We start from the raw sequence: 18,904 nt of genomic DNA, 5'->3' as shown, positions 1-18,904 counted from the left end.
GTTGAACCACTGATGTCACAAGGGCTATTTGGTTGATGTTCTGAGGGTCAGAGAGCTTTCGGATTTAATTTGTGTTTTGAGGACGAATCTTACGGGTTTGGAACGACACGAGGATGAGTAATTAATGACAGAATTTTCATTTTTGGTGAATTATCCCCTTTAATATTCACAAGTGAAGTATTTCACTGAGCCAAGCAATGTGAAAGACCGCGCTCTTCTCCATCTCCAACCCGATAGATGGCGCTTTAAGCGCCGTCCCGTTCCGCTCGCTTCATTTCAGTCCGCGGAGGAATAAAATCCCTGTGTTGAGTGACGCAGGAGAGCAGTGGATGATCGGAGCAGGACTGATGTGCAACAACTAAGACCGAGAGTCAAGCGTCCCGGGTTTTAACAGAGTACCGCCTTTTCCAAACAGATGAGCGTCTGAGACGCTCTTGCTTGCACTGATGTATTCGGTTACATCCTTAACTTTACTGTGTTCTCTGCGCATAATCGAGATCATCTGTCCGGAGTCGATATTACTGCTCCAGTAACGGATTGATCCAAGCTTCTCATTCACGTTTTACGGCATGACATGTAGATAATCATCCGATACTTTGATGGGGCTCCTGAGGATCATGATGCCACCCAAGTTCCAGCTGCTTGCTGTTATGGCGTTTGGAGTGGCGATGCTGTTTATTGAGAACCAGATTCAGAAGCTGGAAGAGTCTCGGGCAAAGCTGGGTAAGACTGCGGTTGTGTCTTAAACATCACTGAGCTGACTGTCAACCCTAGAAAGCCTTGTTGCACATCATGCGTGTTCGATTCTTAATATAATCGATAGGAACGTGTCTATAATGTATGGAAATTCTGTTTAGGCAGGCAGCTCATTAGGGTCTGAGACAGTCTGCTGCTGTTGTCTTCTTTACAACCAGCACACAAGACATTAGGAAGGAGAGTGCATTAAGACAATTTGTATTGCACAATCAACTTATTTTCAGTAATAGTTCATCCACTAATGAAAATTCGATTCAGTAGTTCTCATCATGTCGTTCCAGACTTTAATGTATTTTCTGTGAAACATGACAAGGAGAGATTTTAAGGAAGGCTGTTGCTGTGCAGTGACAGTGAATAGGAATTGAAGATGTGTAATAAAAAGTACTTCATATTTCTCATGTGATATTCTTTATGTTTTCTGAAGCGAGTGCAACAGTGTCCACTCACTTTTTAAGCGTCCTTGGTTCAGAAAGTGTTTTTCTCATTCGTTTTTCCCATAGGCATTTAAAAAAAAAGTCTTTGATAAAGAGTTATATACCATGAACCAAACCAAATAGCTACGAGGTGAGTCACAATATTATAAACCCTGATTTGAAGCAAAAAAAGTATTTAAAATTTGATTAAAAAAGACTAAAGTACAAGGCTATGTACTTTAATAAGGGAAAAAAAACCCTACAATCCAAAGAAGCGTTTTTAATGAAGTAATTAAAATGCATAAAACGTATTGATATAAAAGATGTTGATTGCTTATGAACACTATATATATATATATATATATATATATATAATTATTATTATAAATTTTTTTATTCATTTTTTTTTTGTGGATTGGGCCACCCTACAGTCTTGTTGTTTAGAAACGTTTGTGTCAGTGATTTGTTTGGACGTCGCCACTTCTCTCGAACGCTTAAGTGGACCAATGGTGAATGACTAGATTTTCAGTGAATCATGATTTAAGTTTCATTTTGTCCCTCATATATTTATTATCAGATAACTCCAGAACATGAGTCTTAACTGCACCTTTTTTTTATATATATATTTTAATGCATGCTGTTTGAGGCTTGACATCTTAATGTATAATGACATAAGGATAAGTAATGACAGAATTTTTATTTTTGGGTGAACTGTTCCTTTACATATAACAGACTATACAACAAACTGTAGCAAAGTTCTTTAATTGACACAGATGCACTATTAAATAAAGCACTCAGCAAGGGGTACTTAGCACATTTGATCAAATTCTTACACGATCCGATTATACTCACCAATCTGCTTTTGTTTATAATCAGCTTACACATTTATACTCACCATTGTGCTCAGTGTGTAAGGCAGGTAAGAGATTATTAGCCCAATAGTAGACTTCAACTGAAGTGAAATCTAAATTCTGGTTGGTGCTCCAGCAGGTTTTGTCTTGCCTGGTCTTGTCTTGGGTTTATGAATGTTATAGCTAAAGATTGTCTCTATTTGATCCTGGATCCTGAGTTTTAGAACGGCTCAATGTAGAGTCTACATCTTTTGCATCATGACCATACAGTCAGAGTTCCATCAACCTTATGCAATAACTTTGCAAAACAAATGTGTTTGGTTGGAAGCTGAGATGACCCATATTTGTCATTCTTTCAGTGTGACTGTTGACTATTGGAAAACGCAGTGGAAAACATGCTTTGAAGCTTAAAATATGTAGTAGAGGTCGACCGATATTGGATTTTACCAATACCGATAACTAGGTTGGACAACACTGACTGATACCGATTAATCAACCGATAGTTTTTAAAATGGATACTGAATGGAAAATAAATAGTGCTCTACTATTTTTTTTTTTTTTTTTAAAAGTAGCCTGCTGAACCATACTTTGTAAATGAATTATTAATATTAATTATATATTGATCAATACTGTTAGTTCATTGTTCATTAATGTTAACAAAAGCAACTAAAATTTAAAAAAATCTAAAAATCTAACAGTAAATGCAGAATTTAAACCACTTTAACAAGGAACAATACTTCTATTCTACAGCTATCTTAATATTACAAATGGACTCGTGTTGTAAAGTGTTACCATTACATCAACAATCAAGCTAAAGATGGCCATCTTTAAATATCTACACAAAGGCCACAGTATTGAAATTGCATACATATGGATATTGTGTACGTTCACAATTTAACTGCTTCTATTCTAGAACATGTGTGGTTATCTAATCAAAATATAAAAATATGTTAGTCACACAATGGGCAAAAGTGCAGCGCCGTGTCTAGAAGAACTCGCAGCTATCCGGTATCACACACACTGGACGCGTTGCGTTCAGTTCAAGTGGCGGTCTACAAGACTTTATTTGATCACCAAACGGGCAAAAGTATACTGCTGTCCGTTCGCCACTAGTGCAGCATCTAGTCAGCAAATTCATCGCTTAGTAATGACATGAAAACATGCACTACTGTACACACCGTTTCGTTGTCGATGTTTTAAATCTGCCTTTGGAGCGTCCCGCTCTGTGCAACATGCAGTGTTATGTGTCTAAACAAATGGCACGTGCTGTCAGTGATTTTCTCATGCTGTATAACAAAGACTATAAGGACTTTGCTGTATAATGACGACCTTCTGAGCCGCTCCAGCAACGGGCCCAACCCGGAAAAAACTATGTAATGGATTTTTGATGATAACCGATAGTTCCGCCAATCAACTATCGGTGCCGATTAATCGGCAAAACCGATACATTGGTCGACCTCTATTATATAGTGTATTATTCGTGTATCACGCCACTGTTTCTTGCATACATTGTTTTTGTCTGAGCATTTTAATATCCAGAATCTTCTGTTTGTGTCCTAATGGTGCAAAATAATTCTTCTGTAAGCCAAGTAACCGCAGCTGGTGTTTCTAGGGAATTGGATGAAGCTGGTGTGTTTTCACACACATCCTCCAATGACCCATGACAGTTGTCTGCAGCCCAGGTGCATCCACACATTCGTGCAGCAGAACTGCTGAAATGAGTCCATTTATTTAGTCTGACACTGAAAAGATGGGTAGCAATCGAGTTACAGGTCTGTGGAAATTATTGAATATTTAGAGTGGGAAATGTAATATAGACTTTTCTTAAAGTGGAAAAAAACACAGCTGCTGCAAACCTACAAACGTATGCAGTTTCAGTAAGCCTAATTCCCTTCTGCTGCTATGCATAACAATTTTATTGTTCATGACCGAGGTTGTGAATATTTCAATGTTATATTAAATGTAAGTTAAGTAAAAAAAATGTATTTATTTATTTGAAATGATAGATAGATGGATGGATAGATAGACACTATATGTTATATATTTCTAATAAATAATCCCAAAGGGTTGTAACATTCAGAAACATCTGAATATTGCATTTGTAATGGAATAATCCGTTCATTTGCACTGAAAACGAACAGTGCACAAATATATATGCCTAATGGAATACCATGAAAGCAAATAGCATGACAGGCAGCGTTTACATATAGTGGCACCTTTAAAATAAATGAATAAACATGCCACTCTCCGTTACCAGTGCAAATGATGCTGTCATATTTAGCATTGAGCCCAGTTTTTGCATTATGGATGAGGAAATATTAATCATAAGTCCATGAAGTGGAGAGTTAATTAAATTGAAAGCACAGTGCCGTTCTAACCCTGTGATGGACGTTTGTTGAGGCTTAGGATGCCTGGGCTGACAGAGGAGTGAAATCTGATTTGCCCTGTGCAGGCTTTGAATTTATAGACTCTGCACTATGCTTATTAGGTTGTCTCACATGACATGGTTCATTAGAAGATGGAAAACCCTTAGCTTTGCCTCCCACTCCACTAAGTTACAAGCATCACTGTCAAGCTATAAATCTGGTGTTCAGCCACTGCCAACAGGCCTCTTATTGGGTTTTTTTCTTATGCCATAGATTATACAACATCAGTTTATTCTCATTCCACTACCAGCTGTGCAGCTCACAAAGAGAAATATGCAGCAGCCTGCATGCAGTGTGACAAGAATAGCTCCGCTTTAAAGAGCGCACGTTGCACGTCGTAAAAAAATCTCCTAATGTTGTCCTGTCGGCAAGGAGATGAATGAGCCGAAAGACTGAATATCTGAAATCAATTTGATGCCAATGATATGGAGCATAATCACTTTGAGATGCTGTGCAAATAGTTCACCAGATTGTTAGAAACGCATTTGGGGGCATGGAATAGCAGGCATGTTGTATAATGTAGATGATATTGAAAGAAATGAATACTTTTATTCAGCAAGACTGCATTAAATTGACAGTAAAGACATATGTTGCAAAAGATACTTTATAATGAAAGCTGTTCTTTTCAACTTTTTTTCAAAAATGTTAAAGGGATCATTTATCCCAACATGAAAATTCTGTCATTATTTATTCACCCTCATGTCGTTCCAAACCTGTAAGACCTTCGTTCATCTTCAGAACACAAATTAAGATATTTTTGATAAAATGTGAGAGCTTTGCGACCCTGCTTAGACAGCAATGCAACTACAACATTCAAGACCCAGAAAGGCAGTGAGGACATTGTTAAAATAGTCCATGTCTCATTAGTGGTTCAGCTGACACGGGAAGTGTCTAGTTTTGCACAATATACTGGTACTAAAATTGCGATCCCCTGCTTTTAAAAATGGTACGATTTAGCATTTTGCTAGTACTGGTACTTTAAGAATGCATTTTAATAAAAGCTGTATTTCCTGAGTAAAGCACTGTTTATTTATGTCCCTGATGAATAAATTAAAAGTAGGTCAGTACACTTGAATCAAAATGTGATATGGACTAGTATCTGTGATTTATAAAGCCACGGAAATACTATTTAAATATGAATCTTGCATGATGAGCATTTTTTAGTTAATGAGAGTTTAATTTGAGAGAAAATATTGTCATACCATATAAAAACAAAAACCTACAGGTCTTCACTAACCCGTCAAAATAAAAAGTTTGGTTTTACTTGACAGAAATATTAATGAATGTAATAATAGTGCTGCTACTACTAATAAAATATTATTAAAAAATATTTAAGGAATATTTATCAGAAAAAAATATGTACCAGAACTTATTTATCAGAAAATTGTAAATGCACAACAAAGTATTTCTGGAAAAAAAAGAGAAAGAAACAACAAATATTTATAAAATCTAATTAACCATTATAAATTAATTAGACATGCCAAATTTAATAAAACTTTAAAATGGAATCCCAAAAAAATAATGGAAAACACATTCACAGAATTTGATAAAAAATAAACCTGAATTTAAGATAAATAAATGTATTTCCTGGGGCCTTAATTAAAATATTTGTTTATCTTTTAATAAACTGCTGTTAAATTATTTCTGTTTCACAATGTCAATTAATTAGACATGCTTTTTGATTACTATTTTTGGTAACACATCAGAATAGGGAACAGTCACTATTAACTATGACTTTTCCCCCCAGCAAACTCCTAATTTGCTGCATATTAATAGTTAGTAAGGTAGTTTTTACGATTAAGTATGGGATGGTTTAAGGGATTTTAAAGTATGGTCATGCGGAATAGAGGAATAATATGTGGTTTATAGATACTAGTAAACAGCCAATATGTTAGTAATATGTATGCTAATAAGCAACTAGTTAATAGTGAGAATAACACCTTAAAATAAAGTGTTGCCATATATTTTTTAATGTAACCATTAAAAGAAAAAACTGAAAAAATGTAATCCAGAAATTTAAAAGGAAAAATAACAGAATTTGGGAAAAGTTAGCTAACTTACCAATGTTGCAAAGTTGCGCACTTTTTAAAAAAAATTTTTTTTAGGGGGATCTAATGTGTTTTAATAGATAAATTAACTATAACCTCAATTTGCATCATCTGTTATTCAATTACTTTTCCTATTTTATTTTCTAACTATCCCTTTAATTAATGCACAGCTATAATGTGCAATTTCAGAATTAGTTCTTTTTCCTTACTTTCGCAGTTATGTTTGGTGATGGTGATAGTTGTGCAAAATATGCTCACTTGACCTTAAGAATATTTTCTTTCGTTCCTTTTATCAAGCCACTTTACTTATAGAATGTTGTATTGCTGAAAGAAAGTGCTTTTCACTTATCACAACTGGCATTTTATCAAAATGTCTCTTTCTGCAGTGTTGGTAGTTAACTTTTAACAGGCATAAAGATTGGATGTCCTTGTTAGCAGGTGATTCATTCCCATGTCAGCTACTGGAATCACTTTCAGGACTGAAGTGGACAGACTTGCTGTCCATGTGCCTAGGGGTGAGTGGCTGATAGCAGAGCTCTCTAAATTGGAGACCTCGCTCTGATGACTTTTAAATGGAGTGATTTATTCTGTTTGTCATCACGGCAGCACCTCTCAGCTGTTTTCCTAGTATTCATGTCATGCTCGGAGAATTGAAAATGGCCCCTGTGTTGTCTGACTAGATGCAGAACAGGTCTAAGTGATGACAGTGCAATTTTTTTTTCGTCTAGCTTGCTTTTCTGTCTTGTGTACAAACAGTTGCAATGTCTTTGGATTCAAGAGGTGTTATTCTGTGTGGTTTTATGGGAAGTGATGCAACAGTTGCAATTGCTTCTTATTTAAAAGTTAAATTATGTAGTCTGTTATGATGCAGTTATCTGTAAAATGTTAGAATATATTAATATAATGAGTTGCTTGATTTTACAGTTCACATTTCACGTTCATTTTTGCTCTTGGTGTAAATAGACCGATTTGTTGGCTGTTCTTTTTGATAGTTTTTCACAGGGCTTTAGGGTACTTAAGTGTTTCATTTCTCTTTTCATGATGTCCAATTACCCACCATGGCAGGATCTCTATACAGCAATCTCGATGCAAGGTTTGTGTGTTTTCTACCACAGGAAATCTGTTATATACAGCTTTTCACTTACTGCTTACAGGCATCTTCCAAGAAATATAATACATACAGGGGTCAACTCCATTTCCCAGAGATTATCCTGCAACCCGCTGGCACTCCATTGCCATGGGAACTGCTAAATTGGTCGAGAAGTTACCTGCACTTTGTTCACCTGCACACAAGCAATTACGTTTCTGTAAGTGCCTACCTGAACCTGATATCACTTATAATGAATCCGTGATCCTGCCAGTGAGAGGGTGTACGTCTCTTTGTCACATTAGTTTCTAAATTTATTCCCCAGTCGGGTTGCAGTTTGTCTCTACAGTCAACATATTGGCAAATGACCCACTTGACCCAAACAAAAAAGCTGAAGTGCTGCTTTAAAAGAGTGGATTTGACATGGCCTAAATATTTTTTTTTTTGAATGAAATCTTATTTGAATTATGAATATCTCTAAATGTTTTTATTTAGCTGTGTGATTGCAAAGGAAGAAGATCTTTAAAGGCCTGCTTAAAGAAAAGAAAATTACACACCCTCAAGCCATCCCAGGTGTATATGACTTTCTTCTTTCAGATGATTGCAATCAGAGTCATAATAAATGTTCTAGCTATATTTAAAACTTTACGAACCGTTATCACGAAGAGTATTATGTAGAAATTGGGCAGTGTGGGAAAATTGCAAGTTAATAGACCACCCTGTGTTTTTCTGTGTTTGTGGATCTAGAGCTTGTCACACTTAAAAATGTGTTTATGATGGAATAACATTTTGTATTTTATAGAGACATAGACTGAACGGGTTTTAGTTTGTTATTGATTTTTGCCTTCCGTTATGTCCTACTTTCCACTGAAGAAAGTTTCCTTTGCACATTTCTCTACAAGTTTAGTTTTTCTTTCTTTTAGGGTTGTACGTTTTGGCCAATACAGTAGTTATTTTGATGTTATGGCCGACATGACAAATATGATGGATGATATTTGTCAGCCATGAAGTAATATTTTCTATGATACAGTGTGAAAACAACAGAATGAACTATATTGGCAACAAATTGGTTTAAAATGGCTGAATTGTACTTTTAGTGTTTTATTTTGAATTTATTTAGACTCAATAGTATAGAATTTTAATACCAGCCAACATTTGATATTACGCTGAGAACTACGCCCACTGGAGGGAAACTTAATCGCATCAGGAAACAATCATTATTTTTAACCATGTCAAAGAATTATTTCACCATCCTATGTAAACCTGAGAGGAGGAGATGTATTGAGAAACGAAATTTTATTGGTGTATGTCAGTGCTCCTTTTCCTTACCTTCCTTTTGCTGGAGAAATGATCCAATTGAATGGCTCAACATAAAATACCCTGACATTCACAACTATTTGTGTCCTTAAACGCTCATTTTTTGGGTCGGCAGCTGATAAAAATGTAGGTCTGATTTTTTTTTTTTTTTTTTTGTTTACTGTGCACCTTGTCACATAGCAGCTTTTCAACATTGTTCTGTTTTTGTTATAATATGTGACCCTGGATCACAAAACCAGTCATAAGGGTCAATTTTTTCAAAATTGAGATTTATACATCATCTAAAAGCTGAATAAATAAGCTTTCCGTTGATGCATGGTTAGTTAGGATAGGACAATATTTGGTCGAGATAAAACTATTTGGAAATCTGGAATCTGAGGATGCAAAAAAATCAAAATACTGAGAAAACTGCCTTTAAAGTTGCCCAAATAAAGTTCTTAACAATATATACTACTAATCAAAAATTAAGTTTTCATATATTTACAGTAGGAATTTTACAAAATATCTTCATGGAACATGATCTTTACTTAATTTCCTAATGATTTTTGCCATAAAAGAAAAATCAATAATTTTGACCCATACAATGAATTTTTGGCTATTGCTACAAATACACCCCAGGGACTTAAGACTGGTTTTGTGGTCCAGGGTCACATATATGTGACAAGGAGGCAGCTTCCAAGGGTGGGCGTGGTTTTCAGATTATGATGCGTGTCGCTCTGTCTCTATAGGAAAAACATGCAAGAAGGTGGAAGTAAACTTCATTTAACTTGAGCACTGCATTTTAGAATACCATCTCATGCATGAGACTCTGCAAGAGACGCATGTGCAATAGTCAAACATGTCCATGTTTACATAGAATAAACAGTGGAAAAGCAGCGCAATCGGATAAAAATAAATAAATACATAAAAAATTGTGAAGAACTGCTACTGTATGCCTGATATTTCATGTTTGCATCAGGGTGACAGGCTGAAAGCTGCTGTTCATTGTTTTTACTAAACATTTGTAGTTAACAACAGTCTACTGGTGTTATAAGTCATTTTAAATTTGAATTACCTTGACTTTTGAGATTATTATTATTTTTTTTTTATGTATTGCATTATTGTATTATTTCTGAACATGTAATATGTGTAAGAACAAGTGATTTGTTTAACATTTACATCATGTTGACAACTTTGTGTGGTGCATTTGGAATATAATTTTCTTTAACTAGAGGGTTAATAAAGAAAAAGTTACTTGAATCATGTTGTAGTTACATTTTAAGGTTGACTAGTTAAAAATAGTAAATAAAAAAAAAAAAACCAAAAAAAAAACTTCCGGTCAAACATTCTGAAAAAATCAAGATTTTTTTGCCATATCGCCCAGCCCTAGTAGAAATTAAACCAGATTCTTGCAAAGAGTACTTAGTTCTAGCACTTTGTTGCACTGCAGTCTTTTATTGTGTTATCAGTTTTTATCTGCTAAAAAATGAATTGGTGGATGGTGTATTTGCATTGGTGGTTTTTGAACAGCTTCCACATGAACCAGTGTCTTTTTTGGTACTTTTTGAAGCATCAAAGTTTTGTTTAATCTGACTTTCAGTGGAGGGAAATCTCTCAGGTTTAATTAAAAATATCTTCATTTGTATTTCAAAGATGAATGAAAGTCTTATGGGTTTAGAATAACATTGAGGGCGAGTAATTGAATTTTTGGGTAAACTATAACCCTTTCAGTGTCCTCTGTTTATAGAGCAGTGGTCACAGGAATACATTAAAACATCTTCAGTGTCTTCTGAGACCTTGGAAGAGTAGATCGCTTAGAATGAATATTAATTTTTGCATTTTTGGCATGGATGTAACGTGTAGAATTAAAGGTCACTTTCCAATTTTTTGTATGTTGCTGTCTCCTAAGATGTGGCTGCCACAACCCCCTCCTCCTTCTGAATAGAAATCCCTTTTGAAAGAAGTGGGTTGTAGCCACTCAGAGACCAAATCTGAAAGCAGGAAACCCATAGAGCCCAGTGTGGGAACGGCTGAATAGATTTTCCAACTCACTTCCCTCTCTGCTCCTCCCCTTTATCCGAAGAACGGAATGCCTCTTGTTCTGTAGTGGATTCCCTGCTCAACCTGCGGGTCTCCTTGGCAAAGCTGTGTTTACTGAGGCTAGAGAGGGAAAAAGGGATTGGATGATTGACAGCTGCCTCTCATTTTACTGTGAACTCTAGTCTATTGTTCCACAGAGACTTCCCCTCAGCCTTATCACAAAGACTGCAGCTCTGAGGAAAAACTTGTCTGGGCCATTGCAAAGGAGCATACCATTTTGTGGAATGGGTATCATTCTTCCAGTGTACCTGATTTTTCATGTTTGAGCACAACAGTGTTTTAAACTTGGGGTAAAACCGAAATGTGTTGAGTTCTTTAATAATGCATCAAACTGTGAAGTTGCTTGGCAACTGTAAACTACCTACAGTCACAATGTGTTTGCACTATGCTCTTCAGAAGTTTAATGGCTCTCATTATATTCAGCTGAGCTGTCACATCTGTGACAGTTTTCAGAGCAGACTTGCTGTCAAATTTTTCTTAGTGTTGGTAGTACCAGTTTCTACAGGTTGGCCAAAGTCTACCATAGTATTTTTATGGTTCTCCAAATTGCTTTACAACTATGGTACAAAAATATTATTAGTGAAGCAAATAATTTTTTTTAATAGTGAAGTCATGCTTAAATGGTTAGTTCACCAAGAAATGAAAATTCTGTCATTAATTGCTCACCCTCATGTCGTTCCAAACGCGTAAGACCTTCGTTCATCTTTGGAACACAAATTAAGATATTTTTTAAGAAATCCGAGAGCTTTCTGAGTATTCTTATTGCTTTATAAAATTATGGTTGAACCACTAATGTCACATGGACTATTTTCAGTGTCCTTACTACTTTTGTTGGCCTTGAACATGGTAGTTGTGTTGCTGTCTATGCAGGGTAAGGAAGCTCTTGGATTTCATCAAAAATCTCTTCATTTGTATTTCAAAGACGAACGAAGGTCTTACAGGTTTGGAACGACATGAGGGTTATGACAGAATTTTCATTTTTGGGTGAACTATCCCTTTAAGTTTCACAGTGTGATTGATGATATGAATCTCCACTCTGTTGACTGACATTTTATCATCTGAAAGTATGCAATTGTGTGGTTAAATGGAATCCATGTTGAAAAATTCCTTTGATTAAATGTAATGAGATCCAAATGATCATCTGTAACTCAATACATAAGAGACAATAGTCTGCTTTATTTAAGCTTTCAGTAATGTTGTTATTCATTTTGCCAAGATCCAACTGAGCAGACACATGATAAATTACAAAAAGTGTGATGATGCGAAAGAGAACTCAACTTGGTCTGTTTTGTGAGCGCACAAAAAAAGCGCCTCTCAGACAGCGTACAAGTACTGCGTTCAGTAATTTTTTTTTTTTTTGCATCTTGTCACCCTTAAACTGACAAATACACACAAAAATGTAAAATTTTCTGATGAGTGTTCATGTAAACCCACTTAGTTACATCTTAAGTGAATGTAAAACAGTTGGGGAAAAATTGGAAGTAGTGCTGTGCAACAATTAATTGTGATTAATCGCATTCAAAATAAAAGTTTTTGTTTACATAATATGTGTCTGTACTGTGTATATTTAATATGTATATAAATACACACACATTCATGGATATATTTAAGAAAAATGTTATTTTTACATATTAAATGTATTTATAAATAATATTAATAATATCAGTAAAAATATATACTTGTATATAATATTAATTATATCAATAAAAATATTTACATGTAATATACATGTATATGCTATATGTGTCTTTCTATATACATAATAAATATACCCAGTACACACACACACACACACACACACACATATATATATATATATATACACACACTACCGTTCAAAAGTTTGGGGTCAGTAAGAGTTGTAATAGTCTTTAAAGAAGTCTCTTATGCTCATCAAGGCTGCATTTATTTGATTAAAATATAGAAAAAAAAAAACAGTAATATTGCAAAATGTTTTTACAATATAAAATAATAGTTTTTATTTTAACATACTTTAAAATAGAATTTATTCCTGTGATGAAAAGCTGAATTTTTATCAGCTGTTACTCCAGTCTTAAGTGTCACATGATCCTTCAGAAATCATTCTAATATGCAGATTTATTATTAGAATGATCAATGTTGGATAATATCAACAGTTGTGCTGCCAAATATTTTTTGGAACCTGTGATTTTTTTTTTTTTTTTTTTTTTTTTTTTTTTCATCTTATCTTTTGAATAACAAGTTTAAAAATCACAGTGTTTATTCAAAATATAAATATTTTATAACAATGTAAATTATTTATTATTAACTTTTAATAAACTTTTAATTATTAACTTAATACATCCTTGGTGAATAAAAGTATTAATTTCTTAAAAAAAAAAAAAAAAAAAAAAAAAAAAAAAAACAATAAAAATGTACTGACCCCAAACTTTTGAGCGGTAGTGTGTGTGTGTATATATATATATATATATATATATATTTTTTTTTTGAAAATAAGATTTATACATCGTCTAAAAGCTGAATAAATAAGCTTGGTTTGTTAGCATAGGACAATATTTGTCTGAGATACAACTATTTGAAAACCTTGAATCTATCACGGCACATTAAAGAGCGCCAAAGCGGTATTTATTGCTTGATTTTCCTAATGAAATGGACAGAATTTGAAATCTGAGACTTTGTTTCCTAATAAAAGTAATGCACCGCTTGCGATTTATTAATAAAATATATTAAAAATAAACACTTAAGCCAATTTCGTCCTGTAGGTTCATAACTAAAAATGAAAATGTGAACAAAAATAAAAGCAGTTAAATGTGTTATTATAATAAAATATAATTTAATAAAATTAAAATGATGGGTAATAGATTATGACGGACTTTTTACAACCTTGTGCTTGTAAATGTATAGAAATGTATGTATTTCTCATGCCCTATTTTGTATTTGTATTCATTGTATTATTCAAGTACTATTTTCCTAATGACTTGGACTGAGTATATTCAGTCCCTTTGTGTTTTTGTATTTCTCTGTTTAATTGTCCCTCCTTCTGTGTTTCTCTATTAATCTTTTCCTAGAAGTGTTGCTTTTAGATTAATCAAGTGACAAATAATCCAGCCTGCCTGGATGTAGTATCATGCACACCAGACCACTGCTCCACAACACCAGGGGTTTCACCTGCAACCTAAAGATTGTTTCATTCTTGCACTGCGTATGTTTTCCTGCCGCACACAATTTCATTAATACAATCTTTTAAACCTTTTCGCAGCTGCAGTCCACTTATCAGTGGCTCCCATAAAGAAATTCTGAGTCTCTTTCAGGGCTGAAATTAATTATCCTTAATATCGCTAAATGAGAATAGCTGAATATTAATAGCAGCAGTGCTGACCCAAGAATAGCGCACGTCTGAGATCATTCATTTCCATTCTCATCTCGCTCAGCCGTCCTGGTGCCCCATGCCAGAGGCTTTTCTAATGTGTGAGTATGTTCTTGCAAGCATCCACTTCTCCATCACTACCCACACATCACCCCAGCCTCCACTCCAGCCGGCCTCTCACGTCTGCAGCCTCACACGGTCCACTGATCACACTTCTGTTGTTGGGGGAGAGCAAGTGGACCATACACTAGTAGTAATGGACAATTGGAGGTTTTGAGTAGCAACGCTAAACCTCTCATTTGGATTTGCTTCAGGATGGTGGTTTTTAGGCCCAGCATTGTCAAGTTAGTAACATGACATGGGCTGAATAGGAAAATTGACAGTTTGGATTTTAAATGTCTTGGATAATTTGTAGGTTTAATTCAATTTGGTTTCTGAGAAAATCTTGACCAAAAAGATCATTCTTGAAGCATTTTTTTTCATCATTTCGATCCACCTATTATAATGCCAGTATTTTTTGGCTATATTATATAAATGTTCAGTGAAAAGACCAAGATGCAAATAAAAGTTATCATAAATATATAAGGTATATTATATCATAAGCATAAGGTATTACCAAGCTGGTCTTTCCACCAGCTTGTAAACAATTTGCGTAATTATTTGTGTTTTTTTTTTTTTTTTTTTTTTTTTTTTTTGTGCAAAAACTGTGAAGCACATCAAAGAATCATGTGACCTGAATAATTTACTCAGATGATTGATTGTTACCTTCCAGAAAGCTTTTGCTTCCAGACAGAAGGCATCTGCTGCTGATCGCTAGCAAAAATGAAGTTCATCAGAGCGTTTTGTTTGCATGCTCTAAACCACAAGTAATTTATTACATTAATAAAAGAGCCACAGTTGCTTCACCAGTGGCTACACCTTCCATTTTCATTTTGTTCCAATTTTCCAGGAAGTCATGATTTTGTTGTTTTGAGCAAATTGTGCATTTTTGCAAATCGTTTTTGAGAGTCTAATTTTTCGTATAAATTAAACTTAAATTGCCTCATAACTTGTAAAGCGATGGATGAATTTGTATTTATAAGGGCTGTTCAGTCCACAACAAATTCGTCTTGGTAAACATTTCATGGAGTTTTATTAAATTTATTCCAAAAAAACAAAACAATAACAACAAAAAAAAGTTACCGGCTCTCGCTGTTGCATTGTGTTTTGAAAACATATCCATATAAAAGTGTCATTTACAGACGAAGCATTATGAAATTTGCTTATTGTTGCTGTCCAATCCAAAACAGTTGGTTGCTCCATCTTTCAACTAAATTTTCTTTGCAAACTCTCCAATACGCTGTGCCTCATTTACGAAACAGTCTGTAGTCAGATGCTCTGAACAAACATAATTCCCAGATCTGAGACGCTATTAAAAACAAATTATCCGCTTGTTCCTGACACTGGGGTCCTTCTAAAAATCTGTATAGAGACAAAAACGAGCTGTTTGTACTGGATGTGTCAAAGCGAATATAATGGGTTTTATTTGCTTTGGACAAGATGTGATGCTCCCGTTCAGTGTAGACAAGTGTCAGCTGTTAAGCGGCTAAATGCCAGTGGGTCTATAATGCGATGATGTAAATTTGATTTCTCATGATATGATCCCTTTAATTTGAACAGGAAAGTATTAGTTCACTTCCTAAATAAAAAAAAAAAATCCTGATAATTTACTCACCCCCATGTCATCAAAGATGTTCATGTCTGTTTTTCTTCAGTCGAGAAGAAATTAAGGTTTTAGAGGAAAACATTCCAGGATTCCAGCAACTTCAGACTGTAATCACACTGAAAAGGCTGGAGGAATAAGGGTCTTATTTGGCGAAACGATGAGTTATTTTCTAAAAAAATTTACAATTGATATACTTTTTAACCTCAAACGCTTGTTTTGTCTAGCTCTGCGCTCGTTTTTTTCCAGTTCAAGACAGTTATGGTATGTTGAAAAACTCCCATCTCATTTTCTCTTCCAACTTCACGCAGACCTAGACAAGATGAGCGTTTAAGGTTAAAAAGTATGTAAATTGTAATTTATTCTTTTAGAATATAACCGATCGTTTCACTAGATAAAACCCTTCTTGGTTGGCTGGGATCGTATTTGAAGCTACATTTAAACTGCATTTTGGAAGTTCAAACTCATAGATGTCCACTACACTGTAAAAAAACAATTTGTTGAGTCAACTTAAAATAATTTGTAACCTGGCTGCCTTAAAATGAAGTTCAGTCAACTCAAAAAAAAAAAAGTTTATTCAAATTTGAAATGTTAAATTATACTAAGTGACAACTTAGATACTTGAGTTGAATCAACTTAAAATATTAAGGCAGCTGGGTTACTTACCCATCTGTTAAGTTTAGCAAACACAAATATCTAAGTTGTTACTTAGTACAGCTTAACATTTCAAGTTGACTAAACTTATTTTAGTTGACTGAGCTTAAAATTTTAAGGCAGAGGGGTAACAAATTTTAAGTTGACTCAACAAATTGTGTTTTTTATTTTTTACAGTGTATATGGAGTGAAATCCTGAAATGTTTTCCTCAAAAAACGTAATTTCTTTATGACTGAAGAAAGAATCTTGGATGACAAGAAGTTGTAAGTACAGTATCTGTACATTTTTGTTCTGGAAGTGAACTACTCCTTTTATTGCATCTGTCCAGACCAACACAAACATTTGCATGCTATCAATACAATGGACATTCTATTTTTTTTTCCTCAATTGACCTGTGAAGAAAACTGGCTAACCAGTAAGATAAGTTCTTTTGGTTACATGTCCAGAACCGCTGCTATTATACAGTATAAAACTGCGAACGGTTGACACTTATGAACAGACTATTGTGTTAAGAATCCAGAAGAGGCTCTTTTGTCTCTGTATCATTGTATTTGGTGTTTTTTTTTTTTTTGCTAATTAAACATAATGAATACAAAAATCTGAACCGCTTTTTGACTTCTGAATGACAAAAAAGGGTGTCAGAAACAGAAACATAACTGAAGTATTTCTGCTTTTCTGAAGAAATACTTCTATATTTCCATTTTCTTCTTTTTTTTTTTTTTTTTTGACGCATGTGAAAGTCGCATCAAATTTTTGTGCCGAACATTTGTGTTGATATGAACAGGTGTTCAATAATACACGAGCCTCTTCTCCCTTTTTAAAGTTGTTAAGCCTTTCTATTTTGATTAGCTAACATTACTGAGTTATATAGTTTTTTTTTTGCATTGTTACGTTACAATTACAATTCGCACCCCTCTTTGTCAGCGGTGAACAGTGCAAGTTGCAATGCATTGCAAAAAGAAGCCACATTTGTGATGATAGTGGTGCTCAATTCAGACTTCTCACTTTTGAACACTAACAGGACTTGAATATGAAGCTCAGCCGTTTTAACAAACATATCATATTCGCAGTCCCACAGAAAAGCCGATACGACAGCCACTGCATAACAGCTGTCTGTTGTGAGAGGCGGCGTTGCATGGTGTGAAGGTATTGATCTGGTGGTGAGAGAGATGATCTCAAAGATAAAGACTGAACATAGATCTTATAGATAAAATAAACACTTTGCCAGAGTCAGTCTGTGAAGAATTTCTCACTTTGCCTGGTGCTGCTCGCTGTAACTTCTACACTCAGCGGGGAGAGGGCGAAAGTTGTTGTGCTGAATCATTATGGCAGAAGGATTGTCATAAATTATTCATCAGAATCTCACACCTGAATGCCGCCTTGGCACAAAACGAAAAGTCTGGCCACTATCTTCACTCTTCTCAAGTGTTTGTGTAATCCAAGTAAAACTATTGATGGCTTTTTGACAGTATTTTCTTTTTTCTTTTTTGATCTATCTATAGTAACTGTGAAAGTCTCATATTCTGAAGGATTGCATTAGAGAAACCTGATGATGAGACTTGTGACTTTGATGTGACTTTCGTCTCCTCCAGCTTATGTGGACGGCTTCATCTCTACCTGCTGAGATCAAAGTTAGAGCCTCATGCTCTTCATCTTAAACTCTGCCCTATGAATAACTTTAATCTATATTTCAATTTTTTGCTAAAATTACACACATGGGTAAGGTGACACTTGTCAATCAGGATTGACTACTGGACCACCAATGTGTGAAATATAGCAATTGATTAGAAATAATGATACAGACAAACACAAATATAAGTCAAATGCATGAATTGCATCGTAATTCTGTCATATATGTAGTAAGGCTGTGCCGACAGACGATAGTATCGTGTGGCGTCGATAGTCAGAGATATCGCCTGTTGCTGATGCCTTTGACGATAGCAAGACGATTATTATTATTATCCGTCAAAAACAGACTAGGTGCCTAACTTTAGCGATAAAGTGCAGAGAGACGCTTCTGGGGCTCTTTAGAAACTTGCCGCGAGGATGCTGGTATAAACACAAAGGCACAAATCACGGTGAGCGGGAGGGTTGTTTGGAGTGGGAAGCATGCAATCTGTAATTGCGTGCAGTTGCTGACGCTCGCTCTATGCGCGCTGTTTTTCCGGTTTTACTTTAACTTTTGAAATCGATCCCGTTCAGCAAGGAGGGGAGAAGATGGAAA

The 18,904-nt window shown here is 34.9% G+C and overlaps 1 protein-coding gene across 1 annotated transcript in view; it reads left to right on the top strand.

Moving 5' to 3' along the window:
* The first annotated feature begins 304 nt into the window (after positions 1 to 304).
* Positions 305 to 18,904, top strand: part of hs2st1b (heparan sulfate 2-O-sulfotransferase 1b) — an 89,140-nt gene continuing 70,540 nt past the window's right edge. Inside the window, exon 1 of the mRNA XM_051111954.1 lies at positions 305 to 723. Coding sequence (XP_050967911.1) covers positions 600 to 723 — 124 coding nt within the window. The 5' untranslated portion in view covers positions 305 to 599. The remainder of the gene's footprint in view (positions 724 to 18,904) is intronic.

Source organism: Labeo rohita, chromosome 6 (genome assembly GCF_022985175.1).
Source record: "Labeo rohita strain BAU-BD-2019 chromosome 6, IGBB_LRoh.1.0, whole genome shotgun sequence".
In the NCBI taxonomy this organism is placed as follows: Eukaryota; Metazoa; Chordata; class Actinopteri; order Cypriniformes; family Cyprinidae; genus Labeo; species Labeo rohita.
The sequence above is the reverse complement of the archived record's forward strand: the minus strand, read 5'-3'. Positions and strand labels throughout refer to the sequence as shown.